Consider the following 28000-nt stretch of genomic DNA (forward strand, 5'->3'; position numbering starts at 1 on the left):
TAATTTATCACACTATCACAAGTCAGTTTCTGAGCAGTATGGGTTCTATTCCCTGTCTGCTCTTATCTCTAGTCCAAGATAAGGATGACATTTATTGAGATCTGAGTAGATCAAACTGATCTCTTTATCATTCTCAGCAAACCAATATTTTTCTGCCCCTCCTTTTTCATGCAGTAGACTCTTATGTTACTTCAAGTCTCTGTTAAGGGCATCTCTTTGGCTCCTTCTATGTTAGCCTAAGCCTAGGAATAATTAATTGAGGTATTTGTGCTCCTGTAGTGCTGTTTATTCTTCTATTATAGCCCATGGTACATTGTGGATTATTGATTTGTCTTTTTACCCTTTGAGGACAGTAGTTGTCTAATTCTTCTTTTGAATCCTCATAACTTAGCACAGTTCCAGGGTTATATTATGTACTCAGTTGATGTTTAATTATTGCTTCATTGTATAATGATTATTTATCATAATAGTTTAAAAAATTTGAAAAACACTAAATTCATTCAATTTCCTTTAATGAGTATTTGTTATAAAAAAAAAAGAGGTATAAAGTCCTGTTCCCAAGTCCAAACCTCTGATTAACTTAAACCTTGAGTTTTTTGAATTACCCACTTTGAAGTAATTCTTTTTATACCTGAAAAATGGATTTATTGAAATGTTTGAGATAAAAATATGTGTTGCAAGAAGCATAAGACAAACATTTCAAGAGTACAAAATTAGTTGTAGAAATAACATAATTTTCTGGTAAACCCACATTGTATTACAAATGTGCAAACCTTTTTGATACAAAAGTTTTGGTTTTCTTATTATATTTTTTTATACTGAGCACCCATTTTTATTTATCCATTTCCCATTGAGAGGTAACTCCTTGCATGCATTTTATCTATCCATTATTCAAGGTTCAATCTTCTCAAGGGGATAACAGCTCACCACTCTGAGATTTGAACTGTAATTAATCCAGTGGCAAGGATTTTCTCTCATGGATTCCAGAGTTAGCCAGAAATTTTAATGTCAAGATGTAAAAGCCTGTAAGGTTGTTATGTTTCCCTCAGATTCTATCCCACAGGAGGCTAAGCCCACAATTACCCTCCTGTTTCTCATTCAGAAAAAAAAAATACTATATTTGCATTCAGAATTGTTCAGTGATTGCTTTTTTGTGCTGGTGGTTCAGTTCTTCACATCAGCGTGGCTCTCATATTTTTCCTTTAAGATCAGGTTGTTGATTTAGGGCTTTGTAAACTTTGTTGTCTGGTGTCTGGATTTTCACTGAGGACGATCTTCCCTTGATCGTCTTCTAGATCCTGATTAGGAAGAAGGGAGAGCATATAGATTGTAAATGTGATGAAACTATAGTGTTTAAGAATATGATATTTTATGCATAACTATGTCTATAAAAGACCATCATTTCTTATTATGATAAATGTTAGATTATGTTTTCTTAATAATATATTCTGGTTATGATGATAAAACCAAGTCCTCTTTTGATCAAAGGTATATGAAAATAATAATTTAAAGTGATGATTTTAGTTCCTTAGAAAATTTGGATGAATTTTCATGTTTAGAAGAAATCTGTGACAAAGCCTTCAGTTAAGAATTATGTGTACAACCTAAATGTCCTGCGTTAGATGAATGGATAAACAAGATATGGTACATATGTACAATGGAATATTACTCAGCCATAAAAAGGAACAAAACTGGGTCATTTGTAGAGATGTGGATGGACCTAGAATCTGTCATACAGAGTGAACTAAGCCCGAAAGAGAAGAACAAATATCGTATATTAATGCATAGATGTGGAATCTAGAAAAATCTTACAGATGAACCTATTTCTAGGGCAGGAATAGAGATGTAGACATAGGGAATGGACATGTGGACATGGGGTGGGGGAGGGGAATGAGGGGCTAATTGGGAGATTGTTTGACATAAATACACTACCATTTGTAAAATAGCTAGTGGGAACCTGCTTTATAGCACAGGGAGCTCACCTTGGTGCTCTATGATGACCTAGTTGGGTGGATGGGGGGTGGGGGGGAGGGAGGTCCAAGAGGAAGGGGATATAGGTATACATTTAGCTGATTCACTTCATTGTACAGCAGAAACTAACACAACATTGTAAAGCAATTTTACTACAATAAAAAAAAATTATGTGTACAATTGAGTCTTTAGTTTCAAATGTCTAGATTGGACTGGGTTAAAATCAGATATGCCTATACTGCATTCATAAGCCTTCAGCTTCTTTTGACTATTAGTATATAATTATCTTAGAAATTCCAAATATGTAATTATTTTAAGTTCCACAAGGGAAATCTTTGAGTTTTGAATGCATCAGAATGTAAGGTAACCTATGTGGAAGATTAGAAAATGCACATAAATAAAGTTATAAAGAAAATTATAGTGCATGGGTGATATATGCATGTATATAACCTATACATTATATCAAAATTTTGTACATACCTATATTAATCATTTTCTATATGTGTACAGTAGATACAGTTTTGAATTTATTTTTGTCTCAAACTGTAGCCTCATTTTAAATAATAGTTTCACAGAGTTCAGGTCTACCTGCTACCCATTTTTGCTCAACTCTGGTATTCAAAGGTTTCTTTTCAAATTAATTCTACTTGAGTCTACCTCAGTGGTTGAGTATGTCTAGCACTTTACATGAGTATAATTGCCTTTCTTTTAACATTTGTTTTTCTTATATTCTATTAATAGTGAAAGATTTATTTTCTGACTCATACCATCAAAATACTTTGCTCAAAATAAAATATATTAGAATACTCTCCTTTTCTTTGGTTTGTCTTAATATAACAAAAGGTTTGTCATATATGTAAATTACCATAGTCAATATATTTACCTTGAATTCTTTTGTTGGCTTGTATCTTCCTCACAGGTGTGTCTGAAATTAAATAGCTTTAGTTAAAAATACTTTGAAATTATGACTAATATGAGACAGGAAACCATAGTTGATCAGAAGAGTATAAAGTTTTAAATAAACATCATGTAAACATGTAGATTTCTTTTGGAGTAGTGAGACTTTTGCACTGGCAACAAACAGACATTTGTTTTCCATATATCATAATGAATGTTTACTATTTGCAAAACATATTGTTTTATTATGGCATGTAGCACCCCAGATGATGTTCCATTGTTGCATGGAGTGACTTACATGACTTTTTCACCCATTTTATGAAAAGCATCACTTTATGATGAAAGGATGTCTAACATTCTATAAAGTTTAGCAGAAGTATCTTCCCAGAGATATCCACTCATTTTTTCCAGTCATTCCCATTTGTGATGTATCAGACTTCTGTCTCTGTAAAATTCTCATTGTAAATTAATCTATGATCAACTTATAATACATGAGGACAACAAAATATCATAACTCTAGAAATATACCAGTAAGCAATTCAGGAAGTGTGTGCCAACATACTCCCCAATTTAATTCCAATCCTACAAGACCATTTAAAAGTTAAGTAGCTAAAAATAATAAAATCTTTCTTATTTTAGAATTTTAAGTGTCTCATAACAATGCAGTTTTTTGTTGTTATAGTTGCAAAATACTTCCCAATTCCTCATTTTTCTTTTAAATCATTGACAAGACCACTTGGTCAACCTAAATTCACATTTTCACTCTGTCGTTGGACATTTGAGATCAATGAATAAGTGTGGTCCCTATGGCGACTTTCTTTCTCTGCTTACCTTTTTTATTCCAAGTTTTGAATTCTTGATTTTTATATATCATCTATACTCAACAATGAAGTCAAAATTTTTGTTTTATATATGTATTCAATTCTCTGAAATCCCATAAAAAAATAAGACATGAGACTATCACCAACAGTATTGTGGGCTGTATAATATCAAGTTTAAAAAAAAGGGAAAGAAACATTAAGCATTTTTTGAAGAATTCTGTTTCTGTTTACATACCATATTTCCAACATGTCTTTTTCCCCCCAGAATATAAGATACATAACCATTTATCACACTATATTAATACTATAATAAAATACAGAACTAGAGAAAACCTCATTAGATTGGATTAGTGAGGGAAAGTTTATGTGAGATAGAAAAGTCTGAATTATGGAATATGCTCCAGTTGATATATTTTTCTTAACTTCAGGTTTACTTGATCACAAAAAATGGCTTATAAAATGTTGCCATGAAAAGATGGATCCAGTCTTTAAGCAGTGAACAAAAAGCATTGTTTATAATGGACTTACTAAATTCCAAAGAACACTTATTATGCAATTTAAAACAATATTTCGACATTACTTTTCAAAACAAGCACTTACACTCAGATTTTCTTTTATAAATTTGGCAGCATCCAATTAATATATATCCAATTAACTAACTTGTTAATTTATTATTATTTGGCTATGATAAAATCAAAATAAGAAGTGTTCATTGTGGCAAACAAACATCTCTGGAAGAAAAGCTTGATTAAAGTGCAGAAAACCAGATTTGCTCTCTGTGGCCCTCTGCCATCTCAAACTGAATGACACTTGTATTAGGTCGTGTTTAGAGAAGCTAAATATGGCAAGATAAATTAATCATTGAACAATCCCACAAAAATGCTCCTCTCCACCACATGTTTCCTGAAACATACAAAATGCTTCAGCTCACTTATTTGCAAGATTTTTGCATTTTTACATGGCTATGACTTTGGAAATTTAGAGTGTAAAATATTACTTTGTTGACCATGTTAACGTTAATTGACCGTAATCCTGATAGTAGCTAACATCACTGAGAGTTTATATGCACTGAACATTATTCCAAGTGCTTTTCACATATTGATTCATTTATATGTAGGTAACATTACTATCCCCACTTTTCAGATTAAGAAAGCAGGGCAGGAAAGCATCAATTTATAATACAGGTTAGTTCAAGTTGGAACCCAGATTGGAAGCCAGACCTACAACCTGATCCTATGTTCTCTAGAGAAGCCATAAATCTTTATATGTTATACAGGCAGATTTGTCAAAACCTTCCCAGATAACTTCTTGTTGTTGTTCCTTTCTCCATAGCCTACTACTTTGCTGTTCTCCCTTAATTACTTTAGTAGTTTCAGTAAATGTAGTTCCATCTAAGACAAGAGTGAAAAACTCAACACATTTTATGAGAAGAAGTTTTAGTTAAGGGGTCTGAAGTGTTTCAATGACAGATCATATTGGTACCAAACTGACCACTTAGCCATGTTAATAAGAATGACCTAAATGATTGAGGAATACACTCAGTTCATCAAAATGTACCATATGTACCACAATATGAGTAGTTCAGATAGAAAACTCCAAGCTTTGAGATGAAGACCACATTTACCTATAGATCAATTATCAATACTCTGAAAGAAAAAAAAAGCCAATCTTGCATGACATAATCTTTATTTACACCAGCTTCTTTGTAAATTGGTGTCTCTTGGGATCTAGACAAGAGACACTTGTTATTCAGTGTTGATCCAATGGTTTTACAGGGCTGGAAGAAAGAAAACTAGCATGTCCACTTAGTGTCCAGATATTAGTAACTATACTGCTTATATTGTCTTTCTTATGAGAAAAAAAAAAAAACCCTTGGAAATGTTTTGATAAAAACTTATGTTGTGACATTGACAAAACCAGCGCATTATGAATATGTGGAGAAACCAAATACTGGGAACTAAAGGAATCAACCTTTGGGATGAACATAAACTAGAGTTAAAGAAGGATTCCATTAACAAAAATTAGAGTATCTTATTCTTGTAACAGGTATTATCTTCTCTTGGCTGAAGTTAGTCTTCAGCACTTAGTTCGTTGTTTATAATGGACTTGTTAATGGGGGCTTATTGAAGGGGAGGAAAACATACTTACCGAAGTTTAAGCCTAAATAAATTAAAGCAATATATACAAGTGCAGTTACTAATTGGTTCATTCTCTACAAAGCACTGCCATTCTACAAAGCCGCTTACTATGGCAAGGACTGAAAAAAAAAAGAATTCAACTTAATTTTCATGTCTTCACCTCTTCCCTCAAATCCCTACCTTTTTCTAGTACAGTGTTAAGCATTTAGGGGTAGATGAGTAAATTCTGTATTAGATCTCACAGGAAACTGGTTCTGTTGTGGCTTTGGGAGTGTCACATATTCCCTGGAGTCTGAAAGGAAATCTTGTATTTTTCAGACACAAATTTTTCTATTGAGGGGAAATTCAATCATTGGTTCAATAAAAATTATTTATTTTTACTATCACTGAACAGTATCAATACTATGTAAGAGATTCTACCTATATAAAAGTAAAGAATAAAACAATAATTGCCAAAAATATACATGGTCCCAAGAGAATTTACAACTTCTTGGACATGGTACTACAATTTTTTTAAATTTTAAGGATAAAACCCATTGGGACCATACTTTGGATAAACATCAAACTTCAGTTTAGTGTTTCTCAATTCACAGTATATTTCAAAGAGCATATTTGACTTTTCTAAATAATTGAAATACTTGTTTCTCTAAAACAATTTCTTACCTTAAATTCTTTTATTGTTAAGAAAATGAACTGGAAATTAATTTATTCAAATACCAATTACCCAAATTATACTTTATTAACATTTACTATTTCTTTGAGTAATTACCATTGAGAGTTTGTGTAAGATTTTGAATTCTTTTTTTTCTTCTTTCCTTTTAAAAGTAGGTCCTTTTAACGCCATAGGCAGAGAACATTCCATATTTTAAATATTAAAATTAATTTCATATGCAAAATAATTTACAGCTCCAGGTATAGATTATGACTCAAACTGTTAGAAGAAACAGATAACCCATTCCCAAGTATGTAGTTTTGGAAAATAAAAATACTAAATGCAATTTTTTTGCTAGATCTATGCACTTAAAAAATTCATAAACATGCCTCTTATTATTGTTGTGGGCACAGTGAATACATTTTTTAAAATATAAAAAGTATTTCAATTTGGGCTTCTTTAAATAACTACCAATTTTTAAAGTATCCCCCTTTCACATACAAAAATATCTTTACAGTTGTCTGTATCAAAGCAAAAAAATATTCACTGCTCCCCAATGAACTTTTTAAAGACTGTTTAAACTAGTAATTCTTTCTTTATAAGGCTTACTATAACCACCATTAACCCAATCAGTCTGTTAAGACAGACATGATGTTGTCTTTTTTAACCTAACTAAAAAAAAAACAAAACCAAACCTGAATGCTCAGTCTTTAAAAAGTTGAAAATCTCAATTATCAGAACCTGTTAAGTGGGTTAGTTGTTTCCCTTTTACTAACCTCCCTGAAGCAGTCTTTTAATTTCTTCATCTTCAAATAAATGACCATCACCACCTTCAATGAATTTGGTGACCTTGGTGACCTCTGAGAGGATACATGTTTATAGCAGAAGTTGGTTTATGTAATAAAAAGGCAGGAGACGTGATGTGATATATAATGGCATCTGCCCAACAATGAATTCCAGACCAACACTTGGTACTTTCTTGGTTTTTAGTGTTACTTTTTGATAAACCAATTTTCTTACAAAGTTGTTGAACACTATATAGCAAATATAGAACAAAACAATCAATATGACTGTCATTTGAGTTTCATTCCCTATCTTTGGACTTTTTTCTTGTGTTGGTATGGAACTAGAACAAAGGAATGAGATAGAGTAGAAAGTGTAAGAGGCTTCAAAGATTATTTTAGACTTTGACATAGATAGCTTAAAGAAATCCACATTCTTATTCTTCTAGACATACTGACCTTCTTGCAACAATTTCTTCAGAGTTTCATCTGCTTCTCCACCACTAGTTGAAATTCTAGTGTATTTTATTTCAGGACCTAAAGGAAAGACAAAAAAAAATAATAATAATAAGGATCTGAAACAAGGCTGGGCAAAATTCCTCCGTAAGGGTCACATAGAAAGTAATTTAGACTTTATGGGTCTTGTGGTCTGTGTTGCAGCTATTTAACTTTGTCCTTTAGAGTGCAAATAGCCATACACACTGTATAAATGAATGGTCACACTGTGTTCCAATAAAACTTTATTTACATAAGTAGGTGGGATGGGCCATATTTGCTGACTGCTTGTTTAAACATGGACTGCCAGGGAATTCCCAAAGACTTAAAAAATAGCTGAATTCAGAATTTTAGACTAATTCACTGATGGGAGACTGATACAGAGGTTTACTGAAATTATTGATCAGTTGTTCTATACAAGCTTGCATATTATTTTGGTGTGTAGATGTGTATGTGTAAACCTTAAGATTAAAGGAAAATCGAAGGAGGGAATGGTTTTTTTTTCTAGGATTTAGTAACTCATTAATAAATAGCAAAGTGAAGATAGTGTATTATATGATACACATGCATATTCATAATAAAAACACAGGCTTATAGATTTGTCCCAAAATTTCCAATTCAGAGGAAAACATAGATTACATATTTAGGATTAGTATTATTTCTACCAAAAAAGAAATAAAATAACTTCAGTAACCACTAAGAAAATGACTTAGCTTCTTTAATGATTCTTATAGAGATATTTTAGGATTAAATGGTTTGTTCTTTATAATCCAGGCATAGTTCATATACAGAGTTAAAAATTACCTGTCAGATCTGCTTAGTAGAGAACTATAATCCCAACCTAAACTTTTCTAAGAAGATTTTACAATAACTGCATTTTTCAGGTGAGTTGGATTATCCCTTCTGTCGCTCACAGGTGATCTTTATCATCAAGGGTGATGTATTGATATTTTATCAGGATAGTTTCCTTTACAGTGTTTCATGTGCACAATGCCAGTTATTTTTTTGTTATTCATTTTCATTATTTTTGATCAATATGAGATTCAGGATCACATTTGTTTAAAAAAAAAATTACCTGTAATGATTCGTTCTTCTCTTGTCTCTTTTTCAGTTATTTCCACAGGCACTCCATCAATGATTTTGGTGTATTTTTTAATAATTGGCTCTGAAATAGGGGAAGAAAATGCATTTGATTTATCCCCTTATGGCATCTAAATGGCCATAAGCTAGACATTTTAATGATTAAATGTATTTCTCACAGCAATGCCATTTAGAATTCAATCATAATAATTTGGGGGACGTATCTCAAATAAATTCATATAACAGAGGTCTAAAAGGTAGTGGTTATGTCCTGAATCTTGGGTAAGGGTGAGAGCCAACTAGCAAGCTAACACTCCATGTCATATTTGTCTCTTGACTGTGGAATGAGTGTTCAGGGAGGATCCAGGGAATTATACATCTTTAGAATGGGAATCTTATAAGTCCTAGCAATGACTTATTAGTCAGTCTTATAGAATGGCCACTCTTTCTTCTAAGTACAATATGTTCTTTTGTATTGACGTGATTGTTTTCATTATATTTCATAATCATCCTTGCATATGCAGAGTAATGACAGTTTTGTTGGAACTGGTGAGTTAATGGTTAAATCAATTCCAACTATATCCATTAAAAGGTAAACTATGTTTTAATTGATCGGCTAATAAGAATCTGTAACTGAGAAAAGTTTTCCCACAATTTATATAAAACAAAAGTCCGAGAGAAAACCTCAGATATTCAATATATTTAAACCAACACTGTTTGAAAATGTTCACAGTAGGCTACAGGAAACACAGAGAACGCACCTCCATGGATCACTTCAGTTACTATTTCACCTTCTTTAATCAGCCTGAATTCAGGTTCACCTTCAATTTTGACCTTTGTTATTGTGGGTCCTAAGGCATTGTTTTAGGAGACAAATTATCATGTTAATGTAGTCCTTTAAATTTACCAGAACAGGAAATTTTTTTCAACATTTGGTGTTGCTCAAATTTCAAAGTGGTTTCAGGCTTTATGAAATCGGTTTTAAACAGTTCCCATTGTCCTCAAATTAAACAGTATCTATGAGAACAAATAACTCAATCTATTGGTGTGCTACTAAAATAACTTCCATCTGCTTTAGCATTTAAATTGATGTTTAATCGATCCATTTATTCATAGTTGTAAAGTATGATCATGCAAAATATTATATGTGACTATACATTGTGAATCATACAGTATGTACAAATTTGAGTGGCTCTAATGATAACTAGTGTAGATCTTACTTTACCATACTGATATTGTCTATTACTTTCTTGTTAGATTTTTAATTTAATTTTTAATCAGTCAATATCTTACATTTTTTATCTAATGGGCATAAGACTGAACATCAAAAAAGCCCAACTTTATGCCTACCTTTAAAATACAAAATTCAGGTTTTATGAGAAAATAGATTTGAGTACTTACCTTCTATATGTGAATGATGCATGTATTTACTAATAAATAGTTAAACAGTCCTTCAAATGCAAAAGTTAAGTGTTGCATTTGACTTGCAAAATGATTTTGCTCCCTGAGAAAATCATTTTGAATGTTAGAAAGCAGATTACTACATTAGTTAATCAAGACTGTTTCTTAGAGGAGAAGTTCAGTACATTTAACTCATACTGTGACACCCTTCAACAGTTGAATATAACTATATTTGCTTATCTTTGAGAGGGTTTGTTTGTTTGTTCAGAAATTGTCAATGTACACCATTACCCAGAATTATATAGTCTAGGACAATCTAAAATAATGAAAACAAGAGTACAGTTCATTCAAACAGTAAGTATTTCGCACCATAATATTTGATCTATGTGGTCAAGGGACACTGAGTATCAAAACGTAAGCCCAAGTTTTTAAGGTGTGGAAACTTCAAAAGGAAAGAACAGCTAAGGAGTTTAAGAACAGGAAATGAGTTAATAAAATATCCCAATAGACATTTCTTTAGAAGAGCCTCAACTGGAATTTCAGAAACATCGTCTATCCTTAAATTCTATGAAGGCAGGGATTTACCACCAAAAAAATTTTTTTTTCATATTTATTCCTGGCGGGCACCTACGAGAGTACATGGCACAGTACGTGCTCAATATGTATTCAGTTGATTTATTCTTACTTCTAAAATTTGGTTAGGTACCGTTTATAAGAAACATCTTAAAATTGTGTCTTGGGGTCTAATTTATTTAGTAAGAATTCAAGAGTTATCGATGAATCAGCAAAAGTTCAAACAGTGAGAAGGAAATGCCAATAGTAATTCTAGAACTGGACAATTGTAAATGGCTGCCAAAATAAGTATTTGTCTCCCTCATTATATTGCACAAAGTAAAACTTCCAAATTTTTTAACGGGAGAGTTGTTAATGCATAGGTGACTTGACCCCATTTTTCATCTTAGTTCCCTTCATAGGAAAAACTCAAGTAGAGCTGATGCTTCATTGTGTTCCTAGTTGAAGAAAAGTAATACAATAGAATCCTGCTCACAAAGATTGGGAAGATAAATGGGTTGAATGAAGAAGCTTGAAAGAAAAGAGAAGAATCTTTGAAAATAAAAATAGTACATGTGAATGATTTTTACTATAGAAGCTGTGTACAAGTGATTATACAAAATTTTAGGGAATCTAATTTTTAAAAAAGAGTACAAGAATCTAAACATCAAGAATCATTTTATCATTTTTCATTAAAATGATCAAGAAACATTTTCTCAACAAAAATTTCTGAGATTTAACTTCTTAAATCATCAAATTCTCTTCATCACTATATAAGAGCAATCAAATACTCAAATGACAATAGGTATAGTATGTTTTTAAAAAAAAGCACAGATTCCAAATACCTCAATTTTAAGTCTCAAGAATGTATAAAAATATAGATAACTAACTAGCTAGGAAATACACTTTTACATACATACTTCCAATGTCTAAGTTTTAAGTAATGACACACTTTTCAAGGAATCAAAAGTGTTCAAGAAGTTGCCATCTCAATTCGTAAAATGAGAATACCCAAATCAAAGATAATTACAATAATAGTTTTCTTGAGATTCAATTGAGGATATCATCTATTCCTTTTTTGGAAGACTGTTTCTATTCTTCTTACAGAATGATGACGAAAACCTGGTCTTTCTTCTGTGGCCAGTCACCACATTAAGATTCTTAGACATGGAAATAATTCTTAAGTTCCGATCCTTTGGGAGTAATTAAAATATGTGAAATGAAGGGGGCATCAGAGATGTTGGAGTTGGCTAACACACACAGTAGGGGGAGAGAGAAAAGTAACTTTATTTAATGCTCTAGTCTGAAACATCAGGAGATAAGTATATATGTAAGTATATGTGTCTATTTAATGTGTTATATATGTATACATATAAGAATATGTAATGTATATTATATATAGACACACATTCAGGGCTGGAATTAAGGATTCTAAGGTTTGACTCAACGGCACCAACTACTTATTTCCTCTGTTTCTGGTGGTTTAATTAAAAAATATATCATGTGTGGATATACATTTTAAAAGCTTTCTTCAGTATACAGCTTCTGTGCTCTCTTAGGTTGTTGAATCAAAAATGCCTGCACTTTTTGGAACACCTCGCAACAGTATAAAAGAGATTTATGTGGGGAGACTGGAAACAAAACTATAAAGAGTATACTCTCTAAAAGAGTCTAGGTGCAGGAAAAATAGCTTAGGATTTATTTGTATGGTGAGTATCTGGGTACTAGTGCTAATGCAATGGTAAATTAAGTTCAAATGAAATCAAATACAAGCAAATGTACTGAAAGTACATTTCATGCACCATCTACTCTGCTAAATAACTTACATTCCGCATTCTGCTGTTAAATGAGCATGCCATTGATATAGAAATATTTAGCATGTTAGTTTCAAAAAGAATGTAGATACATTCATAGAAATCAGTCTATTATATGGATTTTTAAGGAACCATGTATAACATTGATTTTTACCTTCTGTTTTGATAATAGGCTGAAGACTGCCTTCAATCACTTTAATTTTTGGTTCCACAACTTTGGTTATAATTTTAGTTGCTGAAAGTATAGAAAGTGGAACATAAATGATGTTTACATAAAAACAACCTGAACGAAATTCTCTCTCTTTTTTTGGTCTTTGTTGGGTACTGAGGTATCAGATGTGGTAATATGTTCAGGCAGTCAGATACAGGAAATATTCCTGGTAATTATCTAGTATCTTCTCATGTCCAGATGATGAACTCTGAAGTCCAGTGACTTGGATTTGTTCCAGTGAAATATATACTTGCTAAGTGAGGAATTCTATCTAGAAATCTATCATTTTGAACTGCACCACTAAAGCTCTTTACCTTCTTTTGTACTTCTTGAAAATATTGGCTGCATAGCAACAAAGACAAATAAACATGATTAATTTCATGCAATTCATAATATCTTAAATTGCATTGTTGGATTCTTTCTCAATTAGAAGAAGACATTGAAAGAAAAAGACTCAAAATATTTTTCATGCATTTGATAACAGTGATACAGAAAGGAAAATACAAAAATAGTTCAGAATACTTAAATGTAAAAATGGATTCCAGCCAGCCAGACATGAGCTCTATGCAACAAATATGATATGATCATGTATTTAATTATTTAAGTTACAGGCTAAATTGGCTTTAATTTTCAGCTTTATCATCATCATTTTTATACTGAAAGCTATGTATTTTGAATGGATGTCATCCATCCAACTGAAATAATAATAAAGTACAAAATATATTTCAGATAACAGCCAACTATTTGGTTGGCTTTTGGTTGTATAGATTAACTGGGAGTGTGCCTCTGGAGCTACTACTGGCTCTTTATCATTTCTAATTAGAGCCTTAAAAGATGGATTCATTAGATAAAGCACTAAAGCTATCTGTGCAATCATAACAGACTGTGTTGAAGCATTAGAGGTGAGATATTAGCGCAGTCTGGATTTCTGTCACATTCTCACTTCAGGTTTCTGAGATGTTTACCTGTGTCAACTCTTTGAATTCATATGGATTCTAGAGCTTAATTGTGACTGTGTCTCGGTTATTTCAGATTTTACATATTGAGATCTCAAATTATGAAACTAAAATATGTCAGATCTTTGTGCCCAATTACTGATTCCACAGGTGGCCTGGCCACAGAGGAGCCTTTCCATGAAGGTCAAATTCACAGAGGTCTCTGCTGCTACTATCAGAATTGGTTAATTACTTTTAGCTTAAATTTTCACTTCATGTTAAGGAACTTGAAGTTTAGAATGTTTATTGGGGTCCTAGTTTTGTTTCAGTCTTGCTTTTCTGAAGACTTAAATAGTTTTGACAGATCACAGGTTGAGGATTAAATACTGATTTTCTTCCTCTCCACCTCAAATGTCATATATTTGACAACACATACTAAAGAGCATTTTCCCCCCTTACAATTTAAAATGTATGGTATTTGGGGGACAAGAATAATACATAGTAAGAAAATTAAAATTTTAGAGACAAGTCAATAAAGGAACATGAAAATGGAATCTTTGGTTTAATTAGTCTCAACCTCTGTTTGAACTGTGCTTTCAAGTAACAGCATACACGGAGAAGAGCTAAAGAAATATTCCACATCAGCATGTAAATCTCAGAGCTCTTTCAAGAGCTGAGTAGGTAGGTAAGATTCATTAGACTTGCATAATTTCATAAACTGTAGCTTGTTCTCTGTGAGAACAATTTAAGTAGAGGAAAATAAAGGAATTATAATATTTTGGCTCAATGTAAGCAAAATATTGCATTGACATATAAAAGGTAGTGGACCTCTCATGGATAAAGTAGAAAAGGTAAAGAAATGTAGTGCAGATATACGTTTTTAGTGGAGGAAGATGACATAGCATTTCTGATGAATAGAGCCCATAAGCATTCTTTCATTTTTAATAAAATATATCTTTAATAAGATTGTATACTTCCATACTGGAATTTAAACCATGTTGAATTATAAGTATTCCAACTAAGTCATTGAAACAGCGCTGAGCTGGCCTGATACTAGGACTGTTTATGTTATTATTACATAATTAAGATCAGTAAGAACAGCAGACCTTTTGTTTTGCTCCTTACATCATCTTTACTCCTTTTCCATATCTAGTGTAAATATTAAGGAAAATTTTCTTAATTAAATAACAGGATGCTCATGGTATAAAATAGAATAATTCTTGCCAAGATAAATGTGGGAATTGAAGCAATGCTTTAGCTACTGATGCATTTTGAGTGTTGAATTGTAGAGTCAAAACAAAATGGAAAGAATTTCTGCTTTGAAAGCTGCAACGAAGAGAGGAAAAAAGACAAAGGAAGAAAAAGCCACATTGAATAAGAAATACTATGAGTTACATTTATGAAAATGAAATACCTTTGCTATTGTTAAGAAGTAGAGGTTTAATTTTGATAATCTGGTAGAGTCAGGAATAAAAGAACCTTGGAATCTAGAAACTCTCGGTTTATCACCTGACAATTTTTTTGTTCCTTCATCCAATTTTGAATGGGGAAGAGTTTTTGAACCACCAGCCCATAAATATTAGACTTCTCTGACAGCCTGCCCTTAGATGGCTGAGGTCTTGAGAGTGGAATGAGCTACAAATCTTTCAGCAATGTTATTTCTGTGTCCACATATTTGAATTTTCAGATAGCTCTCAAGTGCCTTTTAGCTAGCTCTCTTTGTATGTTTGTGTGTCTTTTTCCCCTGCGTCTTTGCAATGCTAGCAATTATATCTATATCAAGCTAGCAGATGAATGAGGAAGTGGTTCATTGGAGTTGAAGGGTATAGTCAAGGCTGAGAGGTCTCATCCAGACCTCAAGCCCTGTTTCAAGTGACATGAGATTTGCCATTGTTTGGAATTCTAAATACCAGATTATCAATCATCTCAGTAAACACAAAGAAAATTCTTGGGTTTTCTTTTTTTTTTTTACATCTTGCCACTTATATGTGACAAATATTCATTATGTACTTACTGTAGACAGTTATGGGGATTTCTTTGAAGGTGCTACCACGAACAAACTGAAAATAAACATTATATTTAGTAACATGAAATGTAGTAGATGTATTAACAAAATCTTGGCACCATGATTTTTAATTTTCACTGAAGTAAAGACAGTGAAGCTATCATTATATTTAGTAAAAATGAAGGCTTCATATAAATCATCTTCCAGTTTCCTGCTGTTGGGCAACATGGCATAAAATGGTTGGATTTGTTACTCAGAGTTTTAAAAATTATAGAATAGCGAATCCCAAATTAAAAGTTCATTAAATAATACTCCCTATGTTGTCTGGTGCTTTAACCCTACCAATATTCAACACAATATTTATCCTAGAATATTCCTTTACCTTTAACTATTGTGATTGGTGACAACTTCTTATAAGCAAATATTTTATCTTTCCCTTATATTCTGTAGCAAAAATATTTGATAATAGAAAAATTATAGTTTCTTATCTACATGTCTTATCTTCCCTGCTGGACTGTAAACTTTTTGAATAAAGGGCCATATCTGATTCAACTTAATATTTCTCATAATACTTAACATTCTGCTTGGCCCCAAGTAGCTCTTATTAAATCCTCCTTAAATAAAACCATGAAGAAATGATGCCAGTGTACCATTATAATCAACAAAGAGCAATGCAATCCCAGTGTACATCTACTTATTAATGTATACATTTCTAGTTTCTTATGTTAAACCTGCAATGTCTGTTCAACACATTAGAAACACATGCAATAACATCTGTACCTTAATTTGGATGTATTTGATCAGTTTATTAAGTATTTCTAGCAGCTGATCATTTCCAACAGGTGTGTCTGTGAAGAGGAATATTAAATGAATATTGTAAGAATGGATGAAATAAAAATCTAGGTTTCTATTGAAAAAGAGTTATGTTTTCATTAATCAGTTCAATAATTACCAACCTGCTGGATAGAGGAGTTTATCTACAACATGAATGACACCATTTGTTGTCATGATGTCAGATTCTTTTGATTTCAATTCATTTACCAGAAGTGTATCATTAACCTATTAAAACAGGGGATAATGTCAATGGGAAATTTAATGAAATATGATATGAACATTAGGATAATTGAATAATAGATTAACACTCTCATAGATTCATACTAGAGAACTTACTCCTTTCAGAAAGATTTTGCTTCCTTGTGTGGTCTTTAAAATGTTAGTAACACCAGGTTCAAATCCCTTTCCAATGAAAACTCCTGGTGTCAGATGATAAAGGATGATGTTTTGAAGAGCATTTTTGTTCCCTAGGGGGAAAAATATATATTTATTTAATAACATGTTATATATTTTGACATTTTGATATTATGAGGATGAAGGAGAAAAATATTTCTTTGTCTTTATTTTTTCCACACTGTAATTTCTCATAATATCATTGTTCTCTCAATGTGATATCAATGCTATGTCAAAACATGCAGTCCCTTCAATAAGTTCAATCAAAATATTATCCAACTTACTGGGAGAAAAAAGTCAAATTATTTTTGAAATTGTGACTATTTCTTTCTTTGTCACCTAGTTGTGTGCCCTTTAATAGAGACAACATAAGTGAACATCTAGTCCAACAACATTACGGTAAGCAGTTAATTGAGAACATTTATGAGTGACCCTCTAATTATTCCAAATGGAATTAAAGGAGACGAAGGCTAGCCATGAATAGGAAAGAGGGGACACTTTGGGGGCTGATATCTGGGCAGGAACGCTTGAGGAAGAAATGAGATCCTGAAATCAAGGGGCAAATATATCTGGTGTTCACTTCTACTCACGAATAAGAATTTCCTTTTCTTCGTTAGTCATTCCCTTAAAGGCATCGTTGGTTGGCACAAACAAGGTCCAATCTCCAGGCTGTGTCAGGAGCTCTTTCAAGTCTGCAGCTTCAAGTAGGCTGAGGAAGATGCTAAGCAGGAAGGACATATGGACATATGTTTATTTTATTAGATTTAATCTAGGTAAGCCTACCCACCGTGCATGAAATAGAGTAGAATCCCTATACGTGGAAGCATGAGAAAATGGTTCATATGTTTTCATATGTTTCAAATGCAATTTACTGTTAAAGTTTTATCATGGGGAAATTATTTAAATATACATATGATTCTTAAATTTCCTAAACTCTGTTTTCCCCCTATAAATCTTGGTGAGGTCACAGTTTATTTAATATTCTGCAAAATAGTCTTTGCTAGAATATACTATCAGTTTTTAAAGACTTAATTATAAAAAAATTTGCAAGAAGTAGTTCAGTCTATTAGGTTGATTTTTGTTTGTTTGTGTTTTACTCACCAAGTCATATTATGCTACACCAGGAAGAAAAATATTGTTAAGAACATATCTTAATTTTAAAAACATTTGTATAGACTTTCTATTCTAAATTCTGTTCTCAGCAGTACTGAGTACCAAATGGATTTTGGAATACTTACTGTGAAACAAAACTATGCCAAAAGCTCTTATTCTCTTGTGGAGGTGAAACTAGTAAGCTTACCTGAAGCGCTTATCTTGTTTCAGTTTTTCATGGAGGGATTTCTCTGCTGGTTTGATGATCTCTCGGAATATGTGAATGGCACCATTTCTTCCTTGCTTGCTTCCTCTCACCATGCATGAATTTTCAATGCAGACAGCCTAGCAAAGAAATAAAGATACAGTTGTCCATTTCCTTACTTGAAATTCCCTATGTAAAAGAAGCTACATAATTGAATTTCTGGATGGGCTCTTCTAAGAGGTCACCTGACTTCTAATGCGAGAAAAAACAGTTTCTCTCCTCTGTTTTTAAGGTCTTGTACACTCTGACCTCACTTTTCCTATTCAACTAGGTCTTCCACTACTAAGCAAGCTACCTTATGTGTGGGGCAGGTAGTTTTGTCAGTGAATTTAAAAATTCCATATAATTCCACTTCTACATTTCCTATCATTCCTCTCTAGGTTCTAATCATTCTTACAGACCCTCTTTTGTGAACTTTCACCCTTTAACTTTTTAAGACCCTCTTTAACCATAAAGTTTCGTGACTTTACTGCCTCTTCACAAATATTTAGTATATTATCTTGACTGTAAGACACTATCAATTTTAAGTCAAATTACTGATTAAGTTATAGCATTTCTGAACAATAATATTTATATCATTTAGAATGTGGCGCATTTTCTGCATCATTTAAAATGTGTGTCTTGGCCTTGTGGAACTATGGTGCACAGCACTGTGTGTCATGTTTAGTTCAAGGTAATGCTTGACCTCCTATGAGTTCTTTTTTTTTTTTTTTTTTCCTATGAGTTCTTTTTAACTGTAGCTGCAAGGTTGCCTGGACAGAAACTGAACAGCACCACTAAGTAGCACTGTAATTCTGATAATAAATATTTTCTAGAAATTTTCCCTCAGATAAAGCACATTAGAACCACTTACTAGAAATCCTTATGTGCCTATAAAAGGTTATCCTGAAAGCCATTCAAAAGAGATTCGGGGGTTGGATGATGGCCGTACATTAAAAGATCATCCTAAACATTGGACTCAATATAAAAATTACCTTGTAAACAGTAAAGTACGGTACTCTGTAAAGCAAAAGCTTATTTTAAATGAGTTTTGGTGATTTGTGGAATTGAAATAATGCTTTAGAAAATGTTATTTATAATGAAACAAGTGCAAGTTCTCAGAATTATTAATACACAGCACTTTTTGTATACTTTCCTCAAAGTCTTTTCAAACAAGCTATTCAGTTCCCTGATCTTCCTATAAATATTTACTATTAAGACCGCATTAATAAAATTCTAAGGAACTTTTGTTACAAGAACAGTCTTTCGCAGATGTAGAGAATGGACTTGAGGACACGGGGAAGGCGAAGGGTAAGCTGGGACAAAGTGAGAGAGTAGCATGGACATATATACACTACCAAATGTAAAATAGATAGCTAGTGGGAAGCAGCTGCAGAGCACAGGGAGATCAGCTCGGTGTTTTGTGACCACCTAGAGGGGTGGGATAGGGAGGGTGGGAGGGAGACACAAGAGGCAGGAAATATGGCGATATATGTATACGTATAGCTGATTCACTTTGTTATACAGCAGAAACTAATACAACATTGTAAAGGAATTATACTCTAATAAAGATGTTAAAGAAAAGAAAAAAGCACAGTCTTTGACAAGGGCACGTCATTTGACATTTAGGCCAGTGTGGATATTTTATCTCATTCGGATTCACTTACTGTGCGATACACGAAGACTCTGAGCTGTTTGCCGCCAATGGTCTCGAGCTTTTGTCCATTGTAAAGCTCATTAAGGCCAACTTTTACTTTCAATATGTGATTCTGCAGAATTAATTTAAGAAGACGCTGATCCATGCTCAGGGTATCATCTATAAGTAAATTCATTACAAAAGAGTGTTATTTTGTTTAGAAAGCAAAGTTTCTCCTGTAAGAGAAAATCATGAAAATGGGTAATCCCTACCACTATAGATCTTATGGATCCTACACATATATAGTATATGAGATGACTATATGCCAAAAGCTAAGAATTCTGTGCACAAATTAGAAATTCCATGAGCTATTTCATCAAATGACTACAATATGATTCCAAGCAGTCCAAACAATGGGCTTCATCTGTGTGAGGGCCACATGGTTTTATGTGGTCACTGACAAAAGTTAAACTCTAAACCTGGCCAAGATTTTCTCTGAGAATCTGATGTCCATTAGTCACATGAGAAACTACTGATGAATCATTTCCACATTTATTTTTATTTATGGAGAGAGAGTTGAAGCATGTAACCTCTTAAAGATGGGTTGATGTCAACATGTATGGATATTATTATTACGAAGAGAAAAAACAGCATTTCTAGGAATTTGAATTTTCTCATTAATAATTTTCTATGTCACAACCTAGTATTTGGAAAAACATTAAAAAGGTGATACTTATTTAGTTTTTAATTGCTAAATTTTGCCTAAGAATTTAAATATGTCTTTGTGAAGTCATTTTTTTCTAGAAAAAGTGTCAGGTTGTATTAATCTAAACACAGTCCTTGAATAGCAGCCACTAGGTCAAATACTTGTAATAACAGTTCACATCATAATATGGAAGTGTATCATTTTCTCTTGTTTGTATTTATTTATAATTTGATACCTTACATTCAAATTCTGAGTTGCAAAATGCACCTACATATTCCTAAATATTATTATGTTGGTGTTTAAATAAACAAATCAGATTTATTTTTCTTAAGATCTGTTAATACATCCATTATGTGTGCTGGAAATATGATCAGGTTCACAGAACAACTGAAGACTACTTACCACAAACTTTCACTTCCTGTAGGCTATTATCTATTATAATGAAATGTTTTGAAATGAAGAACATTTTAATAGACACTACATAGTGCTAATGCATTGTATGTGTAGCTGGTAAAGAAACTAATTAACACCTCACAAAATATCTATTATTTCTTAATGCAAACAATCATGGTGAAGAAACAATGTGTGTAGAGGAGGAAAGAGTAGGAATGACAGTGTCCAGTACATACCAGAAAATGCATTATTCACGGGTGCCAGCAAAGTGTATTCTCCATCTGGCCTCAGAGCAGATGCCAAGCCTAATTGGGCCACAAGGTCTGTGAAAGTGGTTTGCTGATTTCCAGCTAGCTCAATAACCTGTTTGGCTGTAACATAAACCATTACCATTCAAACAATGTCATCGTTGTTATTACCATAATCATGAAATTAGTAAATCAGTTCTTGGCTATTTTCCATAAGCTATTTGCTGTACTGGCAATGTGACATCCTGCCTTTCCTTAGTAAGAGAGTTCCAGCTTCCCTTTTTTGGAGTTGATGTCAGAAGGACAATATCTTTCTGACTTCTTGCTTTGCAGTTTTCTTGGATTCTTTATTACTTGCCTCTTATCTCTCTGCTCTTGTGAGTGCCATAGGTCTTTCATTTATCCAAAAGTAACCATTTGGTTATATCTTCCCTTCTGTTTTCAAGAAAAGCTCTGGCACTGTGATAATCTTTATCAATATTAGGTATTAGAAGTAAGTCAGGCAGAGAAAGACAAATATCATATGATATCGCTTACATGTGAAATCTAAAAAAATGGTACAAATGAACCTATTTACAAAACAGAAATAGAGTCATAGATGTAGAAACCAAACTTACAGTTACCAAGGGGGAGGGGAGGAAGGGATAAATTGGGAGATTGGGATTGACATATACATACTACTATATATAAAATAGATAACTAATAAGAACCTACTGTATAGCACAGGGAACTCTATTCAATACTCTGTAATGACCTATATGGGATTAGAATCTAAAAATGAGTGGATATATGTACATGTATAACTGGTTCACTTTGCTATACAGCAGAAACTAGCACAACATTTTAAATCAACTATATCCCAATAAAAATTCATTAAAAAAAAAAGAAAGAAACTCTGGAAAGCCAGAGGTCAATGCATGGAACACCCATGACTACACAAGCTGCCTATTTAGTACTCAGCTCACTGTTAATTTTGTGTTTGTGCTTCATATGGCATTCCTTATACTGCACATTTATTTTCCATCTGCCTACTCTTAAGGCATCTAATTGGTAAACGATAGTAGGTAGAACAATATGAAACTGTTGCTCACCAGAATCAGGAATCAGGACCTGATCAATCAAATGGATAACACCATTATTTGTCACAATATCTTTTTTGTTCACCATTTTGATTCCATTTACTGTTATGCTGTCACCATCACATCCTATCTCAATTGTGTTTCCTTCCAGAGTCTCAAATACTGCTCCTCCCATGATAGCCTCGGAACACTGGAGGGTGTTTAAAATGTGGTACTTCAAGAGAGCTGGAGGACAAAGTACAAAGAGTAAGCTTTCAGATCAAGGAGAATAGCATTTGACCCTTAAAAGATGTGTTTCACTGTGGAACTAAGTATTCCTAAGAAATATAATATATGTAAGACCTAAGTATTGACCTAAGGTTTTAAAATTCTGTTTATGTTCTCAAAATGTTTTTTCCATCAACTCTACAATAAAATTAGCTCAGCTCAGTAGGAAGTAAGAAGAAAAGAAGATCAGCTGCATGGAATTATTTGTGTAGTTCTAGAAAATGTGTTAGATCAAGTTCCCTCTATCATAAGAAAGGAATTTCCGATGGGAGCAAAGAATAATTTCTCCTTTCAGAAGGCCTATAAAGTTATTTGCTAGTGATACCTTTTCCAAACACCCAAGCAGTATCTTACATCAGCTACGCATGACAGAACAGCTCTACAGGCATACTTCATTTCATTGAGCTTCACTATTTTGCACTTTGCAGATACTATGTTTTTTGTTTTTTTGTTTTTTTTACAAATTGAAGGTTTGTGACAACCCTAAAGGCAACATCTAGAAAATAACCAAAATAAAGATGCTTTCTTGAAGGACTTCTGAAGGGATCTGTGCCTAAACTGTCTATATTTGCACAAAAATATCTCATCGTAAATTGGTTAAGCCAATTTGGGGTAGGCTGAGTAAGCGAAATGTGCTAGTCACAATGTAAAATCTAGTTGAAACTAAAAAGGAGACTGGAAAGAAGCCAAGTTCTGTGTATCAATAGGTAATGGCCAAAGAGAACCATGCAATTTTCTCAACTCAACTTTAGTGTAAATTTAGAATTAAAAGCATTGAACAATATGTATACAGTATTAAAGTTTGATGATCTAATATTTCTTTTCAACACTTTCTAATTCTTTTTAATGTCTGCTACTTAGTTACTTGAAAGCAGTGCAGAAGAATGTGATCTTTAGGATACCCTGATTAATTATTTTAATTATTAAATTAATTATTGAATTACTTTGCCTACTCTTTCAAGGATTTTGTTTTTTAAGATTTTTATAGTCCACCTCAGAATAAAAGTTTTTCTTTGCCTTTGCTTATCAAAGGTGATAATGCTGGCAGGACTTGATCTCTTTTTCATTTCCTTTCTTGGAATTCTGGGAGGCTTCTCCTAGAAAGAGACAGTTAAGTACCTTCTGAAGCCACTTTGTCTCCCATGATCCTTTCTAGAAACCCTCGTGGAAGTTTCTCAAAAGCTTCATTGGTGGGAGCAAAGAGTGTGAAGTGACCATCTCTTCCAAGGGACTCCAATATATCAGATGTGATGGCAGCTGCCTGAAACACAAATGTGCTTTTTAGAGGCTGGCACATTGCAAATCCAGAAGAAAATTACAATACACTCAGTCTGGGTGGACATGAGGGAGTTGATTACATAGAAAACTATAGAAGTTAGATATAACTCTTGTTAGATCTTTAAAATATTATCTTTTGACGCAAACAACCATGTCTTTTCAAACTTTCCTCAAACTGTATGTAAGATGGGGAATTCTGCCAATGCTTGTGTGACGGAACAATATACAGCAGTAAACATAATACTTGATGAATTCATTCTAAATGCACTAAGTACACTACAGTCATGAAACGAATCATTCTTCATCTATCATGTCCACGTAAATATTATTATTTCATATAAGGAGATGATTTCTTCTGCGTAAAATGAAAACCTTTTCATTTCAAGAAATACATTGGTTACGTGTCTGCCAGATTTAATAGCTTTTTATAATTATTTTAGATTCTGACAGGGAAAGAGGAGGAATTTCAATGGTCCCAGACAATCTGCTATTACTTCTTGTACTTACTCTAAAAGATGAGAGGTCATCTTCTGCTTCAATAAAGTCCTGAATTGAGGTACCAATTTGTGTAAGGACACGGTCAATGACGTGCACAACACCATTTGTTGCAATCTGGTTCCCATGGATGATTCGAGCACAGTTAACAGTGACAACCTAATTATTTGAGAAAATCAAATTTTAGAAATCACAGCTATCTATTGACCACTGAGACTGCAAGCCCCCATTTCCTATTTTTCATGATTACTGGTAAATGTAACATGAAAGAACTGACATTCTGAATGTAAATTCTGAGGGTGAAGACTTACATATTACTATGTCCAAAAAAAAAAAACAAAACCTGGGAAAAAATGCAACCAGTTGAGAACCCAAGTCCAGTTACACTTAACATACCTAGAAATGCAAGGCAAAAACATTTTTTTTTGTTTAAATTATTGCTTTTATTCCTCTATTTCTTTCATAGAGATAGTCATACACTATTTCTAATGTAGGTCAATGAGTTACATAAAGAAGTCTAATTAGTCCTAAAAAAAAGTTCTGAGACAGAAACAAACAATTATTGCATAAATATAATCAGTTCTATTTCAGTGATTTCCTAAATATTGACTCCTCACTGACCCTTTATTTATTTCCTGGAACTCTGACTGTTGAAAGAGCTCTATGACCCTGGTTGGTCGTCTCCCACAAAGACTTTATTAAAACACACAAGAACCTAAATCAGTATAGTAGCCAGAGGGTGAATAAAAGAATACTCATTCTCTGAGTTTTCTCTGATAAATTCTCTGACAAATACTTATTATTTTTTCTGATTATTAGTTTTCAAACACATCAAATACTAAAATTTCCTTTTGTAGCACACCTTAGTCTACTATCAATGAACTATCGATTTAATTTCTTCCTTGCAGTCACTCTTTAATAGAAATCACTCACTGAATTAGAAATTTACATGCTCTAGATGTAGGGAAAAGTCTTGATATGGCACTTACATTATATTCACTAACTTTTTATTATTTCTGTGAACCTTATATAAAAGGTATAGAAAAAAATTAAGGGCAATGTTATTGAGAAAGGTACTTTTTATTAATGAAACTTACCCCATTAGGATAATGGTTAATGAAGAGCCCCAAATTGTTATACATCGAAGGAACAATCATGCCGTTTTTCAAGTCCTTGGTCAACATTCTCTTATTAATCATGTGGCTATGTAGAGCATTCAGTAATTCAACATTTACGTTGCTCTCCAAACCTCTACGGATATCCTAGGAAAAATTGAAATGACAGAAGTTTATTTTATTATAGTTGATTATTTAAAATCTTATAATCACTCTGTTTCTACTCTCTTGTTATTTTCTCATTGAATTACCCAGATGGTCAAACCAAATTGACATAAATAATTTAAAATTATACTATTTCAATTGATTAAGAAATTTTGTAAGTAGAGGTACTCAGTAAAGGGTTCCAGCTCTTACAGAGCACTTGGACATTTTTAGAGACAAAACAAAATTTTTAATAAATGTATTGATGAAGAGATGATCTTGCTGTAAAGGCTTAGGGAATATGAAATTATCAGATATTTAAAGTACTTTGAGTGGAAAACAAAATAAAAGTGGCATTATATTTGTGTACAACATCAGAGTTTTAATAACCGTTTTATGTTTATTCTATGACAAATTCAAGAATTCAACCATCCTGTACCTTTTAATTTATCCAATACCACACTATATCATACTGTACTTGGTGTTATGGAAAGACAATGATAAGTAAGGTGAAGTCTCGACCTTTGAGGTACTTATTCTATAGCAGCAGGCAAAAATAAACATAGTAAGATAAAGGACGGAAGGAGAAAAAAATGCGTTCCAGGTCAAATGAAGATGGCTGGCAATTCAGGTTTGGTGACAGGTCTTGCAGGGTAGGTAGACAGGGTAGGGACGGTGTGATGATCATTCTAAGTCCAGCTGCTGGCACAGGGTGAACGTTGGGAAAGCAGAAGTTGTCCAGTGTGGTTATTATATGCCTTTACGTTTCCCAGATAATATTAAGAAAGAAATTTTAGAAAGTATATGGGACCATAACATAGAAGACTTTAATGCCCAAGTAAAGAGTAAATTAAACTGGCAATGGGGAGCCATTGAGGCTGTTGTGGGCTTGGAATATAATGATTAGCCTGGGCTTTAGGAAGGTTAATCTGTTGGTAATGCATAGCAGGAAAAAGACTATTATGAGGATGAAAAATGAGATATGGGTGACTAACAGTAGTTTCTAAGAACTGAAGAGAGGCAAAGTAAGGATAACTCATAATTTTCAAGTTTGAACTCTGAGATTGGTACTGCCAATTATGGAAAAAAGACAGCAGGAAAGCAGTTGTTGATGGGGAGAAAGAAAGTGGCATCTATTTTAGGTAACGTTTTGTTTAAAGATACAGATGGTGTATCCAAGGAGAAATATTAAGATAGATGTTAGAAATATTCTCCTGGGATTCAAGAAACATAGATTCCATGGCTCTATGCATTAAAGTGAAAGCTGAAGCCATCAGAAGTGCATCTAAACTTCAGAGTATAGTTCCTGGAAGAGACCTTAATAAGACCCATTCTAAAGGCATGGAAGAAGAGGAGTCTGCAAAAAGGACCAGAAAGGTGGTTAGAGATGTGGTCAAAGACAACCAGAAGAGAGAAAGTTCTATAATGCAAGCAATTAACCTCACAGTTAATGAAGCAAGATAAAATCTAGAAGAATCTGCCTAAGTTTTACTAAGTATTGTATGACTCTAGTAGTAATTATCAGTTCATCTTCATATCAAGTAGAAAGTAGGAATATATTTCTATACCAGTTTTACAGATTTGTATATTGTCATAATTTAGTGTGTTGTAAATCAGATTATGCACAAAAAAAGCCTGAAAATTAAATGTATTGCTTACAACCCTTCAATTTAAATATCCACACACGTTTATAAATCTGTCAGTCTCTGAACAGCCATATATATTTACATATAATTAAAATAATAAGTATATGTATAATATAGCTTATTAAAAATTTTAAATTCCACTAGGCTTCTTAACTTGCCTTTCTATGAGATATGTCATTTAAAATTACCTATATTTCTTCACAACCAAAAGGGAAAGAGGAAAGGAGTAAAATAGAATAATGATAAAGTGCTTGTTCAATCCACTATTAGTTTGCCTTTATTAGTCCATGAGCCTACCGGGGTGTTATTCCATTTATGGATGTATTAAAATGATTTTCTTCTTACCCTCAATTAACTCATCCTTTTATGTATCCTCATATATGTACGACAGAAAGATATACAATTTCTATTCATTTCCAAGTCAGTAAACCAATTAAAATATACCAATAGCAGTAAAAAAATTTATATTCATAAAAATAATGAATTACAGAATCCAGGTTGTCCCAAGCCTCGTTACTTGGTGCGAAGTAAGTGAATGACCCCTTTCCTTCGATCTCTTCCCTCAGTTTTGAGATATCAGAATAACGCTGCGTGGTGGTGGCTCCCACAATGCCCAGGGTACCATAAACATGGTCAATAGGCATAACTGAAATAATCAAGAGATGAATAAGTACTT

The 28000-nt window shown here is 32.9% G+C and overlaps 1 protein-coding gene across 8 annotated transcripts in view; it reads right to left on the reverse strand.

The window, feature by feature from the left end:
- Positions 1–495: 495 nt before the first annotated feature.
- POSTN (periostin) overlaps positions 496–28000 on the reverse strand; it is a 34188-nt gene continuing 6683 nt past the window's right edge. Inside the window, exons 4-23 of one of the 8 annotated variants that reach the window (XM_065895834.1) lie at positions 27813–27970; positions 25517–25681; positions 24432–24578; positions 23766–23907; positions 22392–22604; positions 21289–21423; positions 19985–20133; positions 18282–18418; positions 17572–17702; positions 16925–17055; positions 16711–16813; positions 16535–16602; positions 15764–15809; positions 12758–12838; positions 9598–9687; positions 8832–8921; positions 7721–7798; positions 7256–7339; positions 2855–2896; positions 496–1298 (exon numbers count right to left, since the gene is read on the reverse strand). In XM_065895834.1, coding sequence (XP_065751906.1) covers positions 1261–1298; positions 2855–2896; positions 7256–7339; positions 7721–7798; positions 8832–8921; positions 9598–9687; positions 12758–12838; positions 15764–15809; positions 16535–16602; positions 16711–16813; positions 16925–17055; positions 17572–17702; positions 18282–18418; positions 19985–20133; positions 21289–21423; positions 22392–22604; positions 23766–23907; positions 24432–24578; positions 25517–25681; positions 27813–27970 — 2228 coding nt within the window. In that variant the 3' untranslated portion in view covers positions 496–1260. The remainder of the gene's footprint in view (positions 1299–2854; positions 2897–7255; positions 7340–7720; positions 7799–8831; positions 8922–9597; positions 9688–12757; positions 12839–15763; positions 15810–16534; positions 16603–16710; positions 16814–16924; positions 17056–17571; positions 17703–18281; positions 18419–19984; positions 20134–21288; positions 21424–22391; positions 22605–23765; positions 23908–24431; positions 24579–25516; positions 25682–27812; positions 27971–28000) is intronic. The other 7 variants (XM_065895838.1, XM_065895835.1, XM_065895836.1 and 4 more) reach the window with 7 other exon arrangements.

Source organism: Phocoena phocoena, chromosome 18 (assembly GCF_963924675.1).
Source record: "Phocoena phocoena chromosome 18, mPhoPho1.1, whole genome shotgun sequence".
NCBI lineage: Eukaryota > Metazoa > Chordata > Mammalia > Artiodactyla > Phocoenidae > Phocoena > Phocoena phocoena.